The 20607-nt window shown below is 42.3% G+C and overlaps 1 protein-coding gene across 5 annotated transcripts in view; it reads left to right on the top strand.

Annotated features, from left to right (window-relative positions):
* The first annotated feature begins 1360 nt into the window (after positions 1–1360).
* Positions 1361–20607, top strand: part of LOC141053188 (carbonic anhydrase 13-like) — a 43017-nt gene continuing 23770 nt past the window's right edge. The window contains exons 1-5 of one of the 5 annotated variants that reach the window (XM_073550562.1): positions 1361–1593; positions 4820–4986; positions 6511–6708; positions 14882–15000; positions 18970–19065. In XM_073550562.1, the coding sequence (XP_073406663.1) occupies positions 4947–4986; positions 6511–6708; positions 14882–15000; positions 18970–19065 (453 nt within the window). In that variant the 5' untranslated portion in view covers positions 1361–1593; positions 4820–4946. Of the gene's footprint in view, positions 1594–4456; positions 4605–4819; positions 4987–6044; positions 6160–6510; positions 6709–14881; positions 15001–18969; positions 19066–20607 lie in introns of those variants that run through there. The other 4 variants (XM_073550561.1, XM_073550560.1, XM_073550563.1 and 1 more) reach the window with 4 other exon arrangements.

The raw sequence follows: 20607 nt of genomic DNA, 5'->3' as shown, positions 1-20607 counted from the left end.
CAGACACATTACATGAAGGCATATAGGGTGCCCTTCAATGTATTCATGAGGTCCTTAAATTAGACCTGTTTTCCTTTTTGTTCTTTAATTTTTCCTTTTCTTCATCTAAAAGTAATACATTCATTTCTTTATTTATTGATATAGCTGAATGAGAGAGTTTTTTTGTGGGATGAGATGTAGTTTTGAATCATTTATCATATATAGTACTGTGCAAAAGTAGGCAGATGTAAAGTAAATAAATAAATAGAAGTATTAATAGTTTATTTTTATCAATTAACAAAATGCAAAGTAAATTAACCAAAAAGACCTGGATCCCCAACCAATAGCGGGAAATTTAAGTGCCTGCTAAATATGAAAAATCAGGAAGAAAATATAGTTAGTTACGCTTTAAAGGGAATTTGTCAGCAGGTTTATGCTATGTAATCTGGAGCCAGCATGAGGTAGGGGTTAAAACAAAGATTTCAGTGATGCCTCTTATCAAGCTCTGAGGTTTTGTTTGCTTACAATGCTTGCTTTAACACCAGGAGCTAATCGTTGCTAGGTCTAGGTGGTAGCATGAGCACTGGTCCCCGTTCCTGTGACCAGCAGCTCACTGACTATGGACATTGTGTACACAGAGCCTGGTGTGGGTGTGGGTGGGTATGATGGGGTGGGAACAGCTGTGGTGGGGGGCAGGGGCAGTTTTTCAGTGCACCTTCATTGCTAAATGTAAAAGCTCTGCTTGTGTAAGAATGGCTGCATCCAACAAACTGATACATCTTTGGATTCAGCTTCTCTTTGCCTACATCTGGCTGCTCACAGGTGAGGTAGCAAAAACCTGCTGAGAGATTCCTTTTAAGTGGTTAACTGGCAGCAATTGCAGTTAGCACCAATTACTGTTGCTAAAGCCAAGTGCTAGCTGTAAAACACAATTGGCACCTGCTGTATGTGGACATGCATCATAAATGTATAGTAGATGGCGGGAAGAGGTTAAGGGTTATTCCCATCTTATTAGGACATACCAATACTTATTGATCTCTTGGAGTCCTTTATTTGCAGCTGTTTCATTCCCTTAAATTCAGATTGCAGAATTCAATTTTCTTTCTGCCAAAACAACCTCATTCAGAACTGATTTTCCAAATCTACAGCATGGGGACATACCTCTGCATGGGTACTTTTCAAATCATATGCATCTTTGTGAGAACATTTTTGGTTCCTGTAAGTAAAGCTGTGCGGGGGGTTGGAATGAACCCAGTTCGTTATTGGTCAAGTCAATGTGATTTCTTCATTTTTATGCAATGAGCACTTGGCTCCTCTTATCTGTCCATGATCACTGGATTGACATACACTAAAAGCAGTGAACGGGATCCAGAATCCTGAAATATCTAAACTATTGCTGCAAGTGAAGAAAGCCACCACTTTGTAATTAGCCTGCTGGAAAGAGGTCCTGCCTTCACCAGGAGCAAGTGTTACTTGCAGACATCTCTGACCTCCCCAGTGAGGAATGTAATAAATCAAATAAGAAGTTCATTGTTATTATCCCTGCTCTCGGAGAAGAAGCTTGTAGTTACCCAATGAGCAGAAGTATGAACTGGGGGTATGCCGATCACAATGGTAAGCTTCAAGTAATGCATCTAAATGATTAGGTTCTAAGTTTGTTACTAAGTATTCATTGGCTTCATTGTTTATGATGGGCTTCATGCAAGTGGTCCTGATGAAAAGTGGCTAAAAACAGTAGCACGATTACGGTCATAAGCCCTAATACACACTCCCATTAACTGTACCACCATTGCACCAATATGGAAATAATATGTTCTCCCCACACTGCATACACAATGCGCCTCCATGCTTGTATTTATACGTATGTGTGTACATATATGTTTAGAACTATGTATCCATTCATAATCAATGGATGGTCTTTATATAAAAGAGGAAGCATCTATAACTGGACCTTGCACTGTCTACAGTTCTGCACTGAATCTCTACTTTTAATTAATTTATTTTATTGTGCTCAATAGACTTTGTTACCTGAGATTACAAATTTCCGAGTGTCCAAGTCTGACGTTCTAGACTGTCTGTCTTGTGTCTCTGCGTACATACAAAAGGGGATTTCATTCGTCTCATTTAGGAGTTCTTCTTTTATAATACTCTATCCTATATGGTTATATTAACTCGCTGAAATGTGTCTATTCCTAAGTAATGTGAGAGTGTAAAGGTAAGTTCACACTAGATGTTTTTTTTTTCTGCAGCAAAATCTGATCTTTTGGCAGAAAAAGCATGTTTTCCTTGCGTTTTTTTGCAGGGTTTTTGTCTTTTGTGCATGCTGATAAAGTTTAGTGGTGAGAAAAAAAGTTTTGTCCCATAAAATCAGGTTTTGGTATAAAAAAAGCAACAAAACATGATACCTGCGTTTTTTCAGCGTTTTTTCACCATCCCCCCAAAAAAAGCTGAAAGAAGTGACATGCTCTATGTCCAAAAAACTATGCAAAGCACATAATCCTGATGACAAAAAAACAATGAGTGTGCATGAGATTTCTGAAATCTCATAGGCTTTGCTTGTACTGTAAAAAGCAGCTGAAAATTGGCATAAAAAAAAAGCAAAAACGCTCAGTGTAAAATTAGCCTGAAACTAACCTTATAATATAGTCCCAGACATCAGGCAGAAACTGATCGTCCCTGACTTTGTGCAAGCGTAACTAGAAGAGTTGATTCTATTTTGAAGGCAACAAATGATCATAGCAAATATTGATTGGATTTAGATTTCCCTTCATTCGCTTTGTATTTTGTTCAATGATAAAAATAAACTAATAATGCTTTTTTTTTGGGAAAGCATCGTTACTTTGCAACATTTTTGTCCCAACTACCTAAAACTTTTGCAGAGCGCTGCATGTGTAGCATGTATACTGCAGAGAACTTCAAGATATCAAGACTAGAGATGAGAAAATTTTCAATATTCGCTTCTGATTACGATCGCCGTATTTGAATTATTCGTTGAATATAGCCAAACGCTATTGGAGCCAATGGGAGTACAGATGAGCAAATATCTTTGGAAAAGATCATCAAGCATGAATTTGGCACAAATATGGCACGAATATGGCACATTCGAATTTGGCGATCGTTTTCCGAACATATTCGCCGGCGCATGCTCAGTAACTAGCGATGACGTCACCGCTCATCACTGAGTCTGCGCTCTGCTTCCATTCATTCCCCAGTAGTTTACAGTCAGAACGGCTGTAGTAGCAGCGCTCCACCTGTAAACTGATTAACCCCCAAAATGGATTTACGCTGTGGGACATGACTGAGCGCCGGACAGGTAATGTATATTGTTGGTTTATTATTTTATACTTTTTTACAGGAGAACAATGATTCGCTAAGGGATTAGGAGTATAATAAAGCTTTAAACAATGTGTGTAGCATATTCTTTCATTAAAATACTTAGCCCTTATTGTGTGTGTGTGTTTATTTAAACCTTGAATAACTCTAGGATTAGTAATGGATACCTGTCTTATTGACACCTCTCCATTACTAACCCGGGCTTAATGCCACCTTACAATAGAAAGGTGGCATTAAGCCCTTCTTAACCCCACTTGCCACCACTACAGGGCATGTGGGAAGAACCCGACAAAGCTCTAGAATTTCTGTATTTTCTAGGCATGGGGGCTGCTGTTTTTAGGCTGGGGGGTTCAAGATCAATGGCCCCTTACCAGCCTGAAAATAGCAGCCCCCAGCTGTGAGCTTTGCCGGGTTGGTTACAAATATAAGGGGGACCCCATGTTGGGTTTTCATTCACTCTTTCTCTCCTGCTCGCTGTTGCCGGCAGATCAGGAGAGAAGAATGACAGCCACATTCACCACCAGCCGCAGGGGAACAGCACTTACTGTATTGCTTCTTCCCCGGTGGCCGTCCGTGAACACAGAGGACAGTGTGAACTGTTCTCCGTGTGCACATGTTCAGCACTTTTGCGGACCGTGTGCTCCCACGAACACTGACATGTCTCCATGTTTTGCACATGGACCGTGTGTCAGTGAAAACACGCTGACATGTGTAGAGACACATTCATTGTAATGTGTCTACGTGTGTCAGTGTCTCCGGTACGTGAGGAAACTGTCAGTACATGTACCGTAGCCACTGACGTGTGAAACCGGCCTAAAGGAGAAAAGCTGTTGATTATATGATGTGAAATGTTTTTATGTGCAATATAATCATTAGAATTTGTTATAACTAGTTTATTTATTATGCCCGGGCAACGCCGGGCTCTTCAGCTAGTACTGCATAATGATCATTATTCGAGCACAACATCATATATAAAAACACGTGTTCCTGGCTGAACATAAAGGATGCAAGGTCCTACTCCAAAGATAAGATTTATTGTATTTATCATTTAGTATGTTGCATATAATTATATTACTTCCTGCTTTCAAATGACAATTGAAAAATCAATAAAAAAAAAAAAATAAGACCGGTGTTGCACGTACGCATTTCAGAGTCCACAGTGACCAGACTGACTGTACATAGGCATATATGGAGCTGTTAGTTCTGACCAGGAGACCCGCGGGTGATTAATAGATCGTGGTCCATGTATGGATTGTGAAAAGCGAGTGTGTGAATTGAAGTGAAACCAACAGGTGAGAATATAGGACAGAGATACCGTTCAACATGCAGAGGTAGACAGATCTAGAGTGCAAGAAAATGTATAGAAAGACAGAATGACGGCAAGGTGATGTTGAATTGTTGTTTTTTTTTATCCAAATGACCAAATGAGATAATTCTGAGGACCCAACCTGCAGTTACACAAAAGATATGTCTCACTGTTCATTTCATCTTTTTTTTGTATACTTAGGACATATCAGCTGATCGGTGCCCATTTAGGACCCTTTCACATGAATGATCATTAAACCCTTCCGGTGTACATGTACAGTGCATGTCGGATGTCTACAGATGTTTCAGCAGCTGAACCAGCTCCATAAATGGCAGGTGCCGACTGTGTAACGCAGCTGGCATATCCTTGTAAGATTATTGACCAGAGATTATTATACCTGTTTTTTAACCTCTTAAATGCTGCTATCAATCACGATCAATCAATGAAAACAGCAAAGAGAAAAGTTTCAGTCACCCCATTTTTCCCCAGTTAAAAGTAAATAAATACAAAAAATAAAGTTATAGCTTGTCCATACATTACACTTTTTACGTGCATCTTTGCTGCGGAAAAATCACAGCGTTTTACAGTATCAGCAAAGTGCAGGAGATTTGTGAAATCTCATGCACGTGCTGCTTATTTTTTCCTTGTAGACTTGATCCTCCAAAACATTTAAATCTATAGAAACTCATTTCTTTCCGCAGTGTTTTCCCCCATTCATATTAAAATAAACATATTTTGTCATATATACCCCAAAATGATGTCAATAAAGACATCAGCTTGCCACACAGAAAACAATCCCCCCCTATGTTTCTCCTTTGTAAGAAAAAAAAAAAAAATCTCACAAAGTGGAGACACAAACCATTTTTGTTTTTTAAAATTTCAGTTTTTTTAACCAATAAAATATAAAGGAACGATAGAAGTTTCACATTGATGTAATTGTAATGCCCTGAAGAATCATGTTTTCAGGCAATTTATACCACACACTGAACACTGTAACAACAAAATCACCCCAAAAATGTTGTAAATTTTTCACGATTCACCACTCTTGGAATTTTTTTTTTCTGTGTTCAGTATATGGTTAAATTAATGGTATAATTAGAAATTACAAATCATCCCATCCCATATGGGTATGTTGCTGAAAAATAGTAAAAAGTTATGGTTCTTGGAGGAAAGGAGAGGAAAAAATGGCAAAAAAATTGTTAACCTTTGTGGGAAGGGGTTAACTCAATTACTTGGTCCCCAAACAGTTTGCATATTTTGGGCAGTACAGTCTCTGTTTACATCAGATGTGTCTCTGGCAACAATGATCTTTTAGGTTGTATATGACACATTGATCAGAAACAATCATTTGGCCAATTGACATGCTGATTGACAGCCGGCTCTCCGCTGCCGATCTGTGGGAAGCTGGGTGTAAATCACCATGACGTCAGCGTCATGCCCCATCAACAGAGCAGCCCAGAAGAAGAAGACTTGATCTGTTGACGTGAAGCAGCGAAATTACCGGCAGGAGTGACCTCTCTGCGCTGGTGCCAGGCAACTAAGTGAGTCCCGGATAATCCCTTTAATGAGAGTGCTTCTTTAAGGTTATTTGTGAATCAGTCCATAAGAAATGCTTGCAAGAATTACTAGATATCCTAGAGCAATAGTTTGTAGAAGCAGCATGGACCACTTGATGGATACTTGTATGATCCTTCACTGATTCCCATTTTATATGAATTAGAGAATGCAAGACTTACTTTTTAAAATATGAAAAGGGTTAACATGGTCCTTAAAACCAGTTGGGAATCTTGGAGTTTCTTTTCCGGGATATTCTGTATATCAGTACATCGTTTCTTTACATGATTGGATAGGTTTACCTTGTAAAGAAATCATTTTTTCCTATTTGATTGCAGGTCCCGAAACATGGCATGAATTGTTCCCTATTGCTAATGGAGAGCGTCAGTCACCGATTGATATCATCACTGACGCTGCTACCTATGATCCGAATTTGCCACCTTTCAATGTTGACTATGACCCAACCTCTGCCAAAGTTATTATGAATAGCGGCCATACATTCAGTGTTGAATTTGATGATGACAAGGACAAATCAGGTTGGTTTTCCTTTTATCCCCTCTATATAGTTGTACTGTACATCAATACACTACCTATACATGACTGTCACGTATACTGTACCTATAATGATTTAACCCAAGAAAGGCTTGTCATGTCCCACGACTTGGGAATCTTATAGTATTATATTGCTGCTGTTGTGTTGCTATGCAGTACGGTTTGCCCATTAGAAGTTTGTCCCTTCTCTCTCCCTGTCTGCCTCCCTAACTCTGATGTCAGCAGTCCCCCTTTCTTTTTCTTCCTCATCCTGTGTCAGCCATCTTAGGAAGCACATGTCTTCAGCTCTGGTTCAGAATAGTATTTTTTGCCACTAAAGCCGCTTTCACACTTCAGGCTTTCGGTATCCGGCATGGTGCGGCAAAAAACCAGACTGCCAGATCCGGCGCCTGTTACGACCAGATCTGGCTTTTTCCCTATGCTGTATCATTGCTGCCGCATTGCGCCGGATGGCAATGCGGTGCGTCCGTTTTTTTCCGGATCCGGAGAAAATAGCTGGTCTGGCGTCTGGAAAAAATGTTGCATGCAATGTTTTTTCCCAATGCCGGACCGGTTTTTCGCACTGCGCATGCCCGGAAACCTTCTCTGCCAGGAATATATCCGGCATCAAGAAGGATCCGATGTCTGCGTATGCGGCCGGATCCGGTAGTCCAGTTTTTCGCCGCCCCATGCCGGATACCAAAAGCCTGAAGTGTGAAAGCGGCCTAATACTGTAATTATTAGTGGTGAGCAAGTATACTGATTGCTCTGGTTTTTCCGAGCATGCTCGGGTGTCTTGCGAGTATTTTGGCGTGCTCGAAGATTTAGTTTTCGTCGTCTTATCTACATTATTTGGGACTTGTAGACAGCTTGAATACATGTGTGAAATGCCTGTATGTTAGGGAATCCCCACATGTATTCAGCCTGTCTACAAGTCACAAATCATGCAGATAAGAGGACGAAAACTAATCTCCGAGCACGCCAAAATACTCAGAGGACACCCGAGCATGCTCAGAAAAACCTGAGCAACGAGTATACTTGCTCATCACTAGTAATTATACATACTGTAATAATTCAGCTTCAAAATAAACCTTCTCCTGGAATCTTCGTGTGTGCCTCCTGGAGTTGAGTTCAAGCTATCTAATGATATATTGATATATATGTACGTGTGAGTACTGATACATACAGGGGAAGCATAGAAATGGTGTCTTCAAGCCCCCTACACTCACAGCCTAGTCATGGAGACAGAATAGTAAAATAAGACCTGCCAGGTTTATCTGTAAAGTCAGATTCAGATACAGTGAAGAATTCAGAACATCTGCTCACACAGTGCGTGCACTAGGGGGATTCATAAGTCTGCATTCACAAAGAGTGACTGCAGATGCAGACTTATCGGTTTTCACCAGACAACCTCTTTAATCTACAGTCCAATGAGAAGGCTAAACGCTGGTAATGTATCAGACTTAAGGCAAAATTTGTTAAGTCACATCAACATCATCTCCCAGCCTGCTTCTCATGAACTGCCACTAGAGGGTGCCCTAGGAAAACTGTGCTCAGTTTATGACGTTTATGCCAGAAAAGCCCAATAATATAATTAAACTCTGAAGAAGCTTAATTCGCATGATTCTCTTGAAGAGCTGCAAAGTTTCCAACCAGTTCATTCTGAGAAATACCTCACAGTATATAATCTTAAGTCTAAAACTGAGGCCGGAATTTCACAAATACCAGAGATGGCATCTCGCATTTCTGGATCCAGCAAGCAGTCAAAGCTATCATCTGAGAAACGTTCTTCTAAATATTCAACGTTCAGCGAGCAGCTCATGAAAGCACGTGTAGAGGCTGCTAAGATACAAATTGCTTTTGTGCAAAAGAGGACGGAGTTGCAATGTGGCACAGAAAAACGCAGAGTTGGAAATGAATGCAGAACTAGAGACTCTAGAGAATTAGTGCAGGCATGCCTCAGCTACTGCAAGGTCGAAGGTCCTGGAACAAGCTATCAGTGGAAGTCTAAGAGACAGCATCAGTTTAAGTGAAATGGATGCAGAAGACCCTCTTAAGTCCACAAGAGATTCAGTGCTAAGCCAAAATAGTGAACCTCTGATTGCTACAATCATTCCTGACCGCTCCTACATTCCTCCAAAGCAACTGGAGGCAGATACTTCTCCAGCATACTCCATTCAAGGACAGTACAATGCACTGTCAATTCATTATATAGAACCATCTTCATGCACCTGAACATACTGAACCCTGCATCTCAGCAAACCCTATACACAGCGTCCATCTGCTAACCAGTATGCTGGCAAGTCATCATACTCCTGACAACCACACAGTTCCATTTCCACATTGCAGAAACCATGCACAGCCAATAGTTACTGACTAAATGCCTATGCCCCACCATACTTTCCTGCATCCACTGTATGTCTGGATGCTATCAACCATATGAATAGCATTACTCAGCCAGTAATTGTCTTTCCAGAACCAGAGAAAACCGACATGTCTGACTTTGCAAGGTACATGGTCTGCCCTGAACTTACTAAGTATGGTCTCACAAGGTTCAGAAATGTGCCTTTAAAAGGAATCTGTCAGCCCTTTTTTGAGATATCATATAATGATCTCATTCAATTGTGTGTCACATAAGGATTCTCTTAGTTCTTTTGCTTCCCCCTGACAACGCACCTTTCATGCATAAATACCTTTTTTATATCGGTTCAGATGTATGTAAACTGCCGCTGTCCGGTCTGCTGGGCGGGGCTTATTCACCTGCTCCCCCCTCCCTGTCTTACTCTACACAAGAAGAAATGCATAGAGCAAGCTGGCTGTTCACAGAGTGCTGTATCCAATCATATTAATGGAAAGTTGAGTGGAAGGAAAAAGTGTGGTAGAAAAAGGTGCACAAGCAACCAGGATAACCACAGCTTAACATTTTGATGATATTATAATTTAGTGAGAAGCACTTGTATGTATACAGGGTGGGCCATGTATATGGATACACCTAAATAAAATGGGAATGGTTGGTGATATCAACTTCCTGTTTGTGGCATATTAGTATATGGGAGGGGAAAAATTTTCAAGATGGGTGGTGACCATGGCGGCCTGTTGTGAGTTCATTCTCTGGTCCACCAGTAGTGATTTCTCCTTCCACACTCCCTCTGGTGGTAACAGGAGGTTGTGAGGCTGATTTAATCAGTAGTGATCCACCACCTGATAATGAGGATGGCGATTGGACTTCAGGAATCTTAGACTGGATTTAAGACAGCCGACGCCCTAAGTCAGTGCTGGTGATTGCTTCTGGCTTCTCAGGTCTTGGTTTTCAGCTCTGTTCCAGCCTTCTCAAAGCTAAGCGTTTTTGCTAATGTTCACACTTGATTTTGTTGGTCTATTTATTTTTTTGTGTGTTCAGCCAGCCCCGGCTGGGGCTGTGCTGAATTTCCACTCTTATTTATCTGTATTTTGCCAATTTGCTTTTTAGTCCCATATTAGATTGGCCTCTTTTTTGCTCTGTCTCAGTATATTTCAGAGTGCTGATATAGTGGGAGAAGTCTAGTGACTTCAGGGTTTCAGAAGTGTTGGACTTTATTTTTGTAGGGTTTTTGGCAGATTGCTCCTATCCTTTATAGCTAGTTTGGGCCCCATCGTTTGCTCAGCCTATTTTCCTGCCTGTGTTTGTGTTTTCATCTTGTTTCACCGTCAATACATGTGTGGGGGCTGTCTATTCCTTTGGGGTCTGCTCTGGGGCAGTTAGTTTTCCCCTTTTCTTGCTTTAGGCTTATGTAGTCCTCCAGCGGTGACGAGGCGTCTAGGATCATCGTAGGAACGCTCCACTGCTACTGCTAGTTGTGTGGATAGGATCAGGGATCTGCAATCTGCATAGTTACCAACCTCTCTGGTTTTCTGGGACTTGGCTTTTTGTTGTCCTCCTCGGTGACCAATTCATAACAGCGGCCATTTTGAAGTTGGCCATTTTGGATCCAACTTTATTTTTTCCAATGTTAAAAGGGTCATTGGGAGTTGCAACTAACTCTTAGGGGCCATAGTGGCAGACTTCGTCCTGTGTGGTCCTCACAGGGAAAAATGGAGCTTATGTAACATGTGTAGTGCAACAGTGTTCACACAGTGTGACAGATAGGCAGATTCCCTAGAAAGTTCAATATAACATCTTTATTCCAGAAAAACCCACAAAACCAGGTAAGCGATCTCCTCCAGTTTGCAGCTGGGTCCTCAAAACAGTCTCTGTCTAAGCCAACTGCACCATCGTATCTCTTGGGTGCATCAGCAGCTTTGAAGTCCTTGGCTCTGTGTTAACTTCACACAGGCCTGGGTTGCATAGAGCCTGCTGCTCTGCAGTTTGCAAAACAAAAACTGACACACCCAAAATGAAACTGAGAGTTAAAATGGGGATAGACCTACTCCCAAAACCCGGAGTAGAGGGAGGGATTTGCCCCACTACCAAACCTGGAAATCACTCCAAATATAAAAGCTCATGTTGGGTTTTACTAAAATCTGACTTGGTCAACTACTTTGACCAAATCCACACTCACTTTTATTCTGCCTTGTAATCACAGACATTTTGCTGTAATCTCAATATGCTCCAGCGGGTTTAATATGTCTCTATAAGAATCCTGAGGAACACATACCGGCCTTCGTATATGATCCCCCTCACTGCTTCACACATGTAATGCAAGTAATGTACTGCCATGTGTAACAGTGAAGCTTCTGCCTCTCTAAAGTGTTGTGCCTGCTATCTGATGTATGTACTTCTCATCAAGTTGTTCAGTAAATAAATGTGTCTCGATTCCACCGCTCAGTGTGTCTGGTATGCAGTTATGCACAGCGCAGTCATCCAATCAGGTGCAGGGACGGGCTGAGCTGTCAGTATTTGAGTAACAGCTTGGTCGTCCAATCTGATTCTGAGAGGTGCTGAGCTTCCTTCAAGTGTTCTATGTTCCAGTGATTACTTAGCTACTTAACTGAGCTGTCTGGCCTAGATAGCTGTCAGTCGTAATTTTCAGCTCCATGTGGCTTGTCCTCTGTGCCTTGTTCTCGGCATTATGACATTCTGATGCTTTGTTGCCGGACCCTGGACTTTCCTATTGACTTCTTGTATTAAACCTTTTGCTCTGATCTGCTATGTTCCTGGTATTCTGACCTCAGACCCTTACCTGAGTATGCCTTTATCTCTTCTCTCTGTTTATGATGTACCCTCCTGGCTCTTGACCTCAGACTCCTTAACTACCATGACTCACAGCTTGTCTGTGAAAAGTGACTCCGCGTCACAAAAAGTTTATTTTTGTACTCTGGTCTCCCTCATTCATCTCTATTCTATCTGGGCCTGGCCTGCCATTTCAAGTGGCAGCAGTCTGCTGAGATGTATAGTCATGGTAACAGCACATGCACCCAGCTAAGATCCTGATTTTCCTATAGCATAGCGTGGCGGCGTGGTTAGGATCCTCGGTCACAGTTACTGCCCCATCCGTTACACTATTTACGATTACAGATCTACAAGAGATTTTAGAGCTCTAGTTAAAAAAACGATGCTGGTGCACAGAAAGTTAGACTTTGGATTAGCGCATATCCAACATTAACATTCTTATTAAATACAGTATGTTCCTATGAAGTCCAGAAACACAGGACAATAAAAAAATCTGATTGAAGTCACCGGCTGCTGATTACTGCAAGGAAATTACTGGTACAAGTTTTTATTAGACTGTTCTTGGCTCTCCAATATTTTTATGGACGATCACTATTAAACCAGTCTTTCATTCTGAGCAGTTTTAATCTTTATCATTTTTTATATTCATCTACAAACATCATAAAAATGCCATAAAACCGGCTCCAGCATGCCAACAGAAATTCTCAGTCTGTCGCTAAAAGCCCCTGACTTTTGACCATATCACTTTCTTTTATCTTTTACCATCAATCAATAACTTTGATCCTTATTCGCACATGTTGATAAGTATTGCAAGTATGAAAAATGATGCAAAGAAAACACTGAGTTTTAACTAGTTGGCCCTTCTGTGCAGCCCTAATCCATCTGCTCACAGACGTCATAGTGTCTGGCCACATATATTTTTCATGACATGGAGATCAGTGGTGGGTAGCACCATAGGGATTGAAATTTATGAATGGGGTTGTGAGGTGGACATACTAAGGCAGTCATACATGAAAAACGAATTAGGTCAGATCAGCACGTCAATCCTTCAGGTGCACGGTACTCCGTCCTGATCCTCATGTACAGTATGCGGTATAATAGAAAGAATAGTTCCAGCTCCAGAGTTTAAAAATACCAAAAAGTTTATTCGAGAAAGCTAAAATAGCAATGGCACTAGGGCTGATACAAGTAAATAAACTTGTATCTTGGACAAAGACCGCAATTTCATTTGAAATGCGTTGCTCCTTTTCTCAGTTTTTTATCTACTTGTATCAGCCCTGGTGCCATGCTATTTTAGCTTTCTCAAATAAAGGAGATGGAACTATTCGTCTTTCTATTGGACCCACTAAGGTCCAGGTCTGGATGCATACATGGTTCCCAGATGTTGGTGCAGCTTGCAGGATGGCATGTCGGGAGCGAGGATGTGGCACCCTCAAGAATCTTGGGAGCAGCAGGAACATCAAGTGGAAGCCAGCAGGGAATGAGGCAAGATGAAGAATGGTTGTGCACAGAAGGTGGAGTACACCAAACTAAAGTCTTGAATCTCAATCCTAAGACACGTGTGTGTAATAAAGGGCCTTAAATAGGATCATGGAGAACACGTCACTGAGCCATGCTAGCAACCTGCAAAACCCAATGTGGATCACAATAAAGGCCAATGGACTGTGGTGAAGGAAGCAAAGCCCGGGATACTTAGGACAGGTGTGTAACAGGGGATAAACTAAGAGATACAGGAAGGTCAAGGCCCGGTATGTACACACGTCAAGTATTTGGAGCAGGAAAATGCTGAGTAAAATACATGTGTTTTTGACACGTGTTTCTTTACATGCTTTATTTTTGCTGATTTTTCCCCACTCATTAGTATGGGTGAAACCTGCAGCAAAAATGCTGAAAGAATTGACATGCAATAGATTTAAATCTGCAAGTCACAAATAAGCAACGGTGCATGACACTTCAGGATTTTCATTCATTCATTCACCTTGCTGCCAACAGGAAACCCTTCAGGTTTTGTGACAAATCTGTGCAGGAAAAAAAAGCGATCAATCTGCAAAACGTGCACCGGTCTTTACCTTATAATTTTGACAGGTCATGTTCACGTAACTGAGAACCAATGCAGTAAGCATTTTACAAGAGCTTGATATCTAGTCAGAGGTTGTTTGGTTCCCAGTGGGAAGAAGGACCAGCCAAAAATGTTAGTCAACAGAGGATCCAATGGAAGTGGGCAAAATATACAAAGAAAAAAAAAGCAACGAACGTAGCTGTATAATCCATAGCTTGTCACATTCCTAATAATGCATGAATGAACAAATGGATGAATAACTACAAAGAAAACCACACATAATACATCTTTTCTATGCTGCAGTTTAGATTATTGATGATAGTTTAATTTAGTGTGTTCTGCTTTTTGGCCATTTGGTTTCTTTCAGTATAAATTGTAAGGCTATGTTCACACATTGCGTTTTTTCTGCATTTTTTTTTCTACAGGCAAAATCTGCTCGAAGCTGCCACAAAAAAAAACAAAAAAAACATTTGCTGTGTGTTTTTGCTGCGTTTTATTGTCTCTTGTGCATGCCGATAAAGATTAGTGCCCCCCAAAAATCATGATGCATTTTCCTTAAGGTTTTTGGACCAAAAACGCAGCAAATCCTGATATTTGTGTTTTTCCTGCATTTTTCCACTTACCCATTTTTTCCTATGGGTGAAAAAACCATTGCAAAAATGCAGAAAAAACGCTGAAAGAATTGACATGCTGCAGTTTTCCAAATCTGTTAGGAAAATAAAATCAATGTGTGTGGATGAGATTTCTGAAATCTCATAGACTTTGATGGTACTGTAAAATGCAGCTTAAAGTGTGTGGAAAAAAAAAAGCATAAAAAAATGCAACAAAAACGCAACGTGTGAACATAGTCTAAATCTGCCTGTGATATCAGGACCCAGACTTTTGTATTTGGGAATAAACCATTTGTGTATGTATTGTTTGACATTATGGTACATAGTTTCAGCCTTTTGTTTCTGATTCTTCTTGATAGTGGTAAGAGGTGGACCTCTGCACGGCAGCTACAGATTGCGCCAAATACATTTCCACTGGGGACGTACTGATGAATGTGGTTCAGAGCATAAGGTGGATGGGAAGGATTATCCAGCGGAGGTACGAAGATGTTTGTAAATGATAATGGAACGTGTTTTATCATTATTACTATTATAAAAATAAAATTAAAGACGCCGCTCATTACTTTTTTCGCTAAATCTGTGTATACATGAATACAGTGTATTGTTAGTGAGTTAGGCTAGTTTCAGACTAGCGTTCGGAGGCGCAGCGCTGGGCCGCCTGTAAGCTCTGGCCATGCCGCGCTTCCTCCGGTCAGCTCCTCCACTGATCGCATGATGCTGCAAGCTAAATATAGGGTACGCTGATCGCATGCAGCGTCATGCGATCAGAGGAGGAGCTGACCAGAGGAGGCACGTCCAGGGACGGAGCTTAGCGGCGGCCCTGCGCTGCGCCTCCGAACACTAGTCTGAAACTAGCCTTAAGTATTCACCTACCTCTGCTATCTCCGGTAGCTTCTGCTCGGCCCCTCAGACTCTCTGGGTCACACTATGCTTGCAATGTATTACCATCTTTTCAGTTAGCCATTAAAAGGTATCAACTACTGAGGACTCTCAATCCTGAATATTTTTCTATGCTTTATCTGTGAGTCTTTTTTAGGCTACGACCACTCAATCAGTATTCAGTATTTTTTCTCAGCATTAGTAAGCCAAAGTCAGGTGAGGAACAATCAGAGGAAAAGTATAAGGCCGGGGTCACACTAACCGACGCAAAATGCGGTCAGTATTTTACATGCGTAATACGGATGAATGGCCCCTTAACAGTGCTCCGTATGTCATCCGTATGGCATCCATATGGCGAGATTTTCTCGCAGGCTTGCAAAATGGACATATACTGGAGCCCTATGACAGGTTTAATAACACAAACCAAAGAATAGATATAGACACATAGAATGCATATATATATTTATATATATATATTCTATGTGTCTATATCTATTCTTTCGTTTCTTTATTAAACCTGTCAGTGTGAGTTTACTGTATAGCGCACTGAATTGCCGGCTTTGCTAAAAGACACCGGGTGCGTATTTCTCGCAAGTCACATGTGTGGTCCGTGTGTAATCCGTATTTTTTGCGCACCCATAGACTTGCATTGGCGTACTACGGCCGTAGTACGCTGACAATCGCAGCATGTTGCGATTGGCACGGAGCGTAGAATACGGATGAGAAATATACTGCTGGTGCGAGGGACCCCATAGAGGATCATTGGTCCGTGTCTAATGTGTGCTTTTAGCGCCTCTCACTCGGCCGTATTCCTCGCCAGTGTGACCCCGGCCTAATAGAAACAAGTGCATCATTTCTGCATGTTTGACCCACGCCGGGTTTTGGCTTACAAATAGTGATGTGAAATACTGACTAAATACTGATAGTGTGGCCGTAGCCTAAGGCTGTGTGCACACGTAGCTTTTTTTGCGTTTTCGTGGCATTTTTTTACACCTTGAAAATGCAAAAAAAAAGCATCTCATGCAATCCTATGGGATTCCGCAATGCTGTGCTAATGCTTCGGATTTTTCCGCGGTGGAATCGCATCCCAGAAAAATACGCAGCATGCTCATTCTTTTTGCGGAATCGCGGGAATTCCGCACACATAGGAAAGCATTGTTCCGCTTACTTTCCGCATGTGGCTATGCCCACCATGTGCAAAGTAAGCGGAAAATGTGCGGATGGTACCCAAGGTCTGGAGGAGAAGGAGACTGTCATGGTCTGGAGGAGAGGAGTCTGTCCTCCAGGCTGTGGGTACCATATCCCTTTGTAAGAAAATAATTAAAATAAATAATCGTGATTTTCTCACCTTCCGACGTTCCACGCAGCATCCCCAAGCCTCAGTGATGCTCCCGGCAAGTCCCGTTCCAGGCGATACCTTACGACAATGACCTTTGATGATGTAACGGTATCGCGAGACCACTACGTCATCAAAGGTCATTGTTACAAGGCATCACTGGGAACGGGACTTTCCGGGAGTATCGCTGAGACCTGGGGATGCTGCGTGGGATGCCGGAAGGTGAGAATATCACAATTTTTTTTTATTATTATTTTTAACATTATATCAGGACACCCATACATACTCGTTCACACACAGGTCCGGACCTGAACTTTTATTGCCACAAACACGTTTGCCACAAGATGGTGAACTCTTCCAGGAACTGACAATAGAGTGGTCCCCCTGTGTCACCACACTCACACTCCCGCAATTCACAGAGGGAACCACCACCCTCCTCCGACCCCTCCTCCTATGAGGACTCCGCCTCTGAGGGTTGGTTAATGACGAGGGTTGAGACTTGCCCCAACTCCCTGGCAGCACCTCTGTTGCCCCCACTGGAGAAGAAGGGGTGGTTGTAGAAAGACGGCAGAGACAGTAGCCCCGGGTTTGTTTTTCCAACCAAGGGAGGCCTAAAGCGATAGGTGATGGCATTCCCCCCAAGACGTAGCATGACAGGGACTCTACATGATGATTCCCTATACGCAGATGTATGTTTACCATGACTTGGGTCAACCTCCCCTGACTCAGTGGGACATAGTCAATGGCCTGGATGCTTAGAGGTTTGGCCAGCATCCTACACCTCAGGCCATGGGTCTGGACAAAGTGAGCGTCCACCAGATTGACTCCCACTCCACTGTCCACAAACACCGGTATACCCTCAGGTACCCCGCCAACCACCACTTCTGCTGACAAAGTACACAGAGAGGGCAAAATGGAGGAAATATACACTCCCTGGTCACCTCCCTCTATAAGACCCATGGGGATGCGGCTTCTTAGCTGATACCGAAGATTTGGCGCCAGCCGGGCAGACCCTGAAAAAATGGCCAGTTTGTCCACAGCAAAAACATGCCCCCAAACCACGACGAACCACAGGCAACACCGCTGGGGATCCGACTCCTCCCCCCTGCCTGGGTTTGTCCGTCTGCACCAGTGAGTCCTCCTCCCTAGCAAGGACTACCGGGGGCATATTCGCCAAAGCTGCAAAAAACTCATCCACCGACCATTGAGATGGTGAATCGGCTGGCAGGGAGAAGGCCCAGGATAGGGGATCACCTTTAAGGAGGGATATGATGAATCCCACCCGCTGTTCCTCACTCCCTAATGAACGAGGGCGGAGCCTGAAGTGTAACTTGCAGGCCTCCTGAAAAACCAAAAAATTATCTCTCCCTCCATAAATCATGTCTGGGAGAGATAACTTGGGTTCTGGTTGAGCCTGCACCTGAGCTGAGGCCCCGAACCCCACCAACTGCTGCAGCTGCTGCTCCACCACACCACGCAGCACCCCGTGCTTCTCCATGAGGGTCTGCAGCAATTGGACAAAGTTCTGCATTTGGGCAATGGCTCACTAGAAAGAAAATGGGATGGTTGGTAATAATGTCACGGGGCAGTAGGGAAAAAACAGGAGACATGTAACCTGGGCCCCTGAACTCAGCTTTCAGGAGTAACACCACTGCTCCAGATAAGCTGAACCCCCTCTACACCAGGTAGGTCCAGTCTTCACCACGGTTGGTTTCCAAATGAACTGTATTACCAACAGTGATTTGCAGTACCAGGTGGCCTTATAAAGGGAAGTGGGAGTAATCACCACCTGCTGACTAACTAAACATGTAGCAACACCAGCGGCCACCAGGGGGGAAAACCCAGCAGCAGAATAACTACAGTTGTAGTAACACCAGCGGCCACCGGGGGCAAAAATTGACATTAACCCCTGATGGCCTGAAAGGGAAAAAGTTTATAAAAGAGAATCCAGAATCTGACAGATCCAAAAATGGATCTTGACAATATCTGTTTTAATATAAAGATTGTGTTTTTTTATTTATTGCAACATCTCATGTTATCTGCACTTTTTTGTTCGGAGATTGTAAAGAAACCAGACTATTCCCACTTACTATGGTGCAATTGCGATGCTATATTCTCATGTTAAGAAAACATCATTTTTCCTTTTTTTCCCTAATAAGAAATGCTGTTGTTTATTTCTTACCAAAAGTATTAAGCATTAATTCTGCTTTTTTTCACAAAAATTTGTTTCAGCTTCACATCGTCCACTGGAACGCAGAAAAATATTCAAGCTTTTTGGAAGCTGCTAATAAGCCCGATGGTTTAGCTGTTTTGGGAATATTTTTAAAGGTAGAAATTTCCCTTTAAAACTTATTGTCACTTTTGAAAACCTTATTTTTATCATACTAGTAAGTACATTGAAGATTTATTGTCCCCTCTTCAAGATTTTGAACCTCTGGCCACGGTCACACTGTCAGTATTCGGTCAGTATTTTACATCAGTTTTTGTAGCCAAAACCAAGGAGTGGAACAATCAGAGGAGACGTATAATAGAAAGCCGTCACCACTTCTGGATTTATCACCCACTCCTGGTTTTCACTTTCAAATACTGGTGTAAAATACTGACCAAATACTGAGCGTGTGAATGCGGCCTAAAAAGAATCTTATTAGCTTAGTTTTTGTGTAGATCCTGTGTTATTATTTACCTATAATTACCATGCAAAATTTAGGAAATGTAGGCTTTGCCCCAGGGCCGCCCAGGAATGGTACTTAACTCAAAATGCTCCAAAAAACTCCCATCTTTCTGAATGGTCTTGTATTTATGCCATTTACACAGCAGGATATTGAGGGTATGTGCACACGTTGCGGATTCTGCGGATCCGCAGCGAATTTGGCCCTTTGGATTCGCAGTAGATTCTCCTGTGGTGTACAGTACCATTAGAGTCTATGTAAAATGGAAAACGCAGTGCACATGCTGCAGATTTTTCCATGTAGATTTGCTGCGGATTTGAATGCATGTCAATTCTTTGTGCGGATTCCCCTGTGTTTTTACACCTCTTCCATTATAGGAATCCGCAGGTGTAAAAACGCAGGTGAAATCCGCACAAAAACTGCAGAAAATCTCCAGGAAATCTGCACTAAATCCGCAGGTAAAACGCAGGCACATACCCTTAGACTCTGCCCCAGGACTGACAAGAAATGGCATCGAAACAACCTAAGGCTGTGTGCACACATTGCGGATTCTGCTGTGGATCCGCAGCGTTTTCGCCTCTGCGGATCCGCAGCAGATTTTGCTGCGTTGTACAGCACCATTGTATTCAATGGAAATTAAAAAACGCAGTGCACAGGCTGTGGATTTTTCCGCGCGGATTTGCTGCGGTTTCAAATCCGCAGCATGTCAATTCTTTGTGCAGAATCCGCAGCGGTTTTACACCTGCTCCATTGTCCAGGTGTCAAACCGCAGGGGAAACCCGCAGGCTAATCCGCAGGTAAACTGCAGGTCTTTTGACCTGCGGATTTATCCACATCTGGGCGGAAAAATCCGCAGCACCTTCCACTACGTGTGCACATACCCTAAAGCAACCCTAAAATACTACCATCTGTCAGCAAGGCTTTGTTGAGCCCTTTTTTATGCCTAGCTCTTGGAACCATTTCTTCATTATTATTATTATTATTTATTGTTATTATTATTTATTGTTATAGCGCCATTTATTCCATGGCGCTTTACATGTGAGGGGGGTATACATAAAAACAAGTACAATAATCTTAAACAATACAAGTCATAACTGGTACAGGAGGAGAGAGGACCCTGCCCGCGAGGGCTCACAATCTTCAAGGGATGGGTGATAATACAGTAGGCGAGGGTAGAGCTGGTCGTGCAGCGGTTTGGTCG

Source organism: Dendrobates tinctorius, unplaced genomic scaffold (genome assembly GCF_039654945.1).
Source record: "Dendrobates tinctorius isolate UK_male_01 unplaced genomic scaffold, ASM3965494v1 ptg000165l, whole genome shotgun sequence".
In the NCBI taxonomy this organism is placed as follows: domain Eukaryota; kingdom Metazoa; phylum Chordata; class Amphibia; order Anura; family Dendrobatidae; genus Dendrobates; species Dendrobates tinctorius.
The sequence above is the reverse complement of the archived record's forward strand: the minus strand, read 5'-3'. Positions and strand labels throughout refer to the sequence as shown.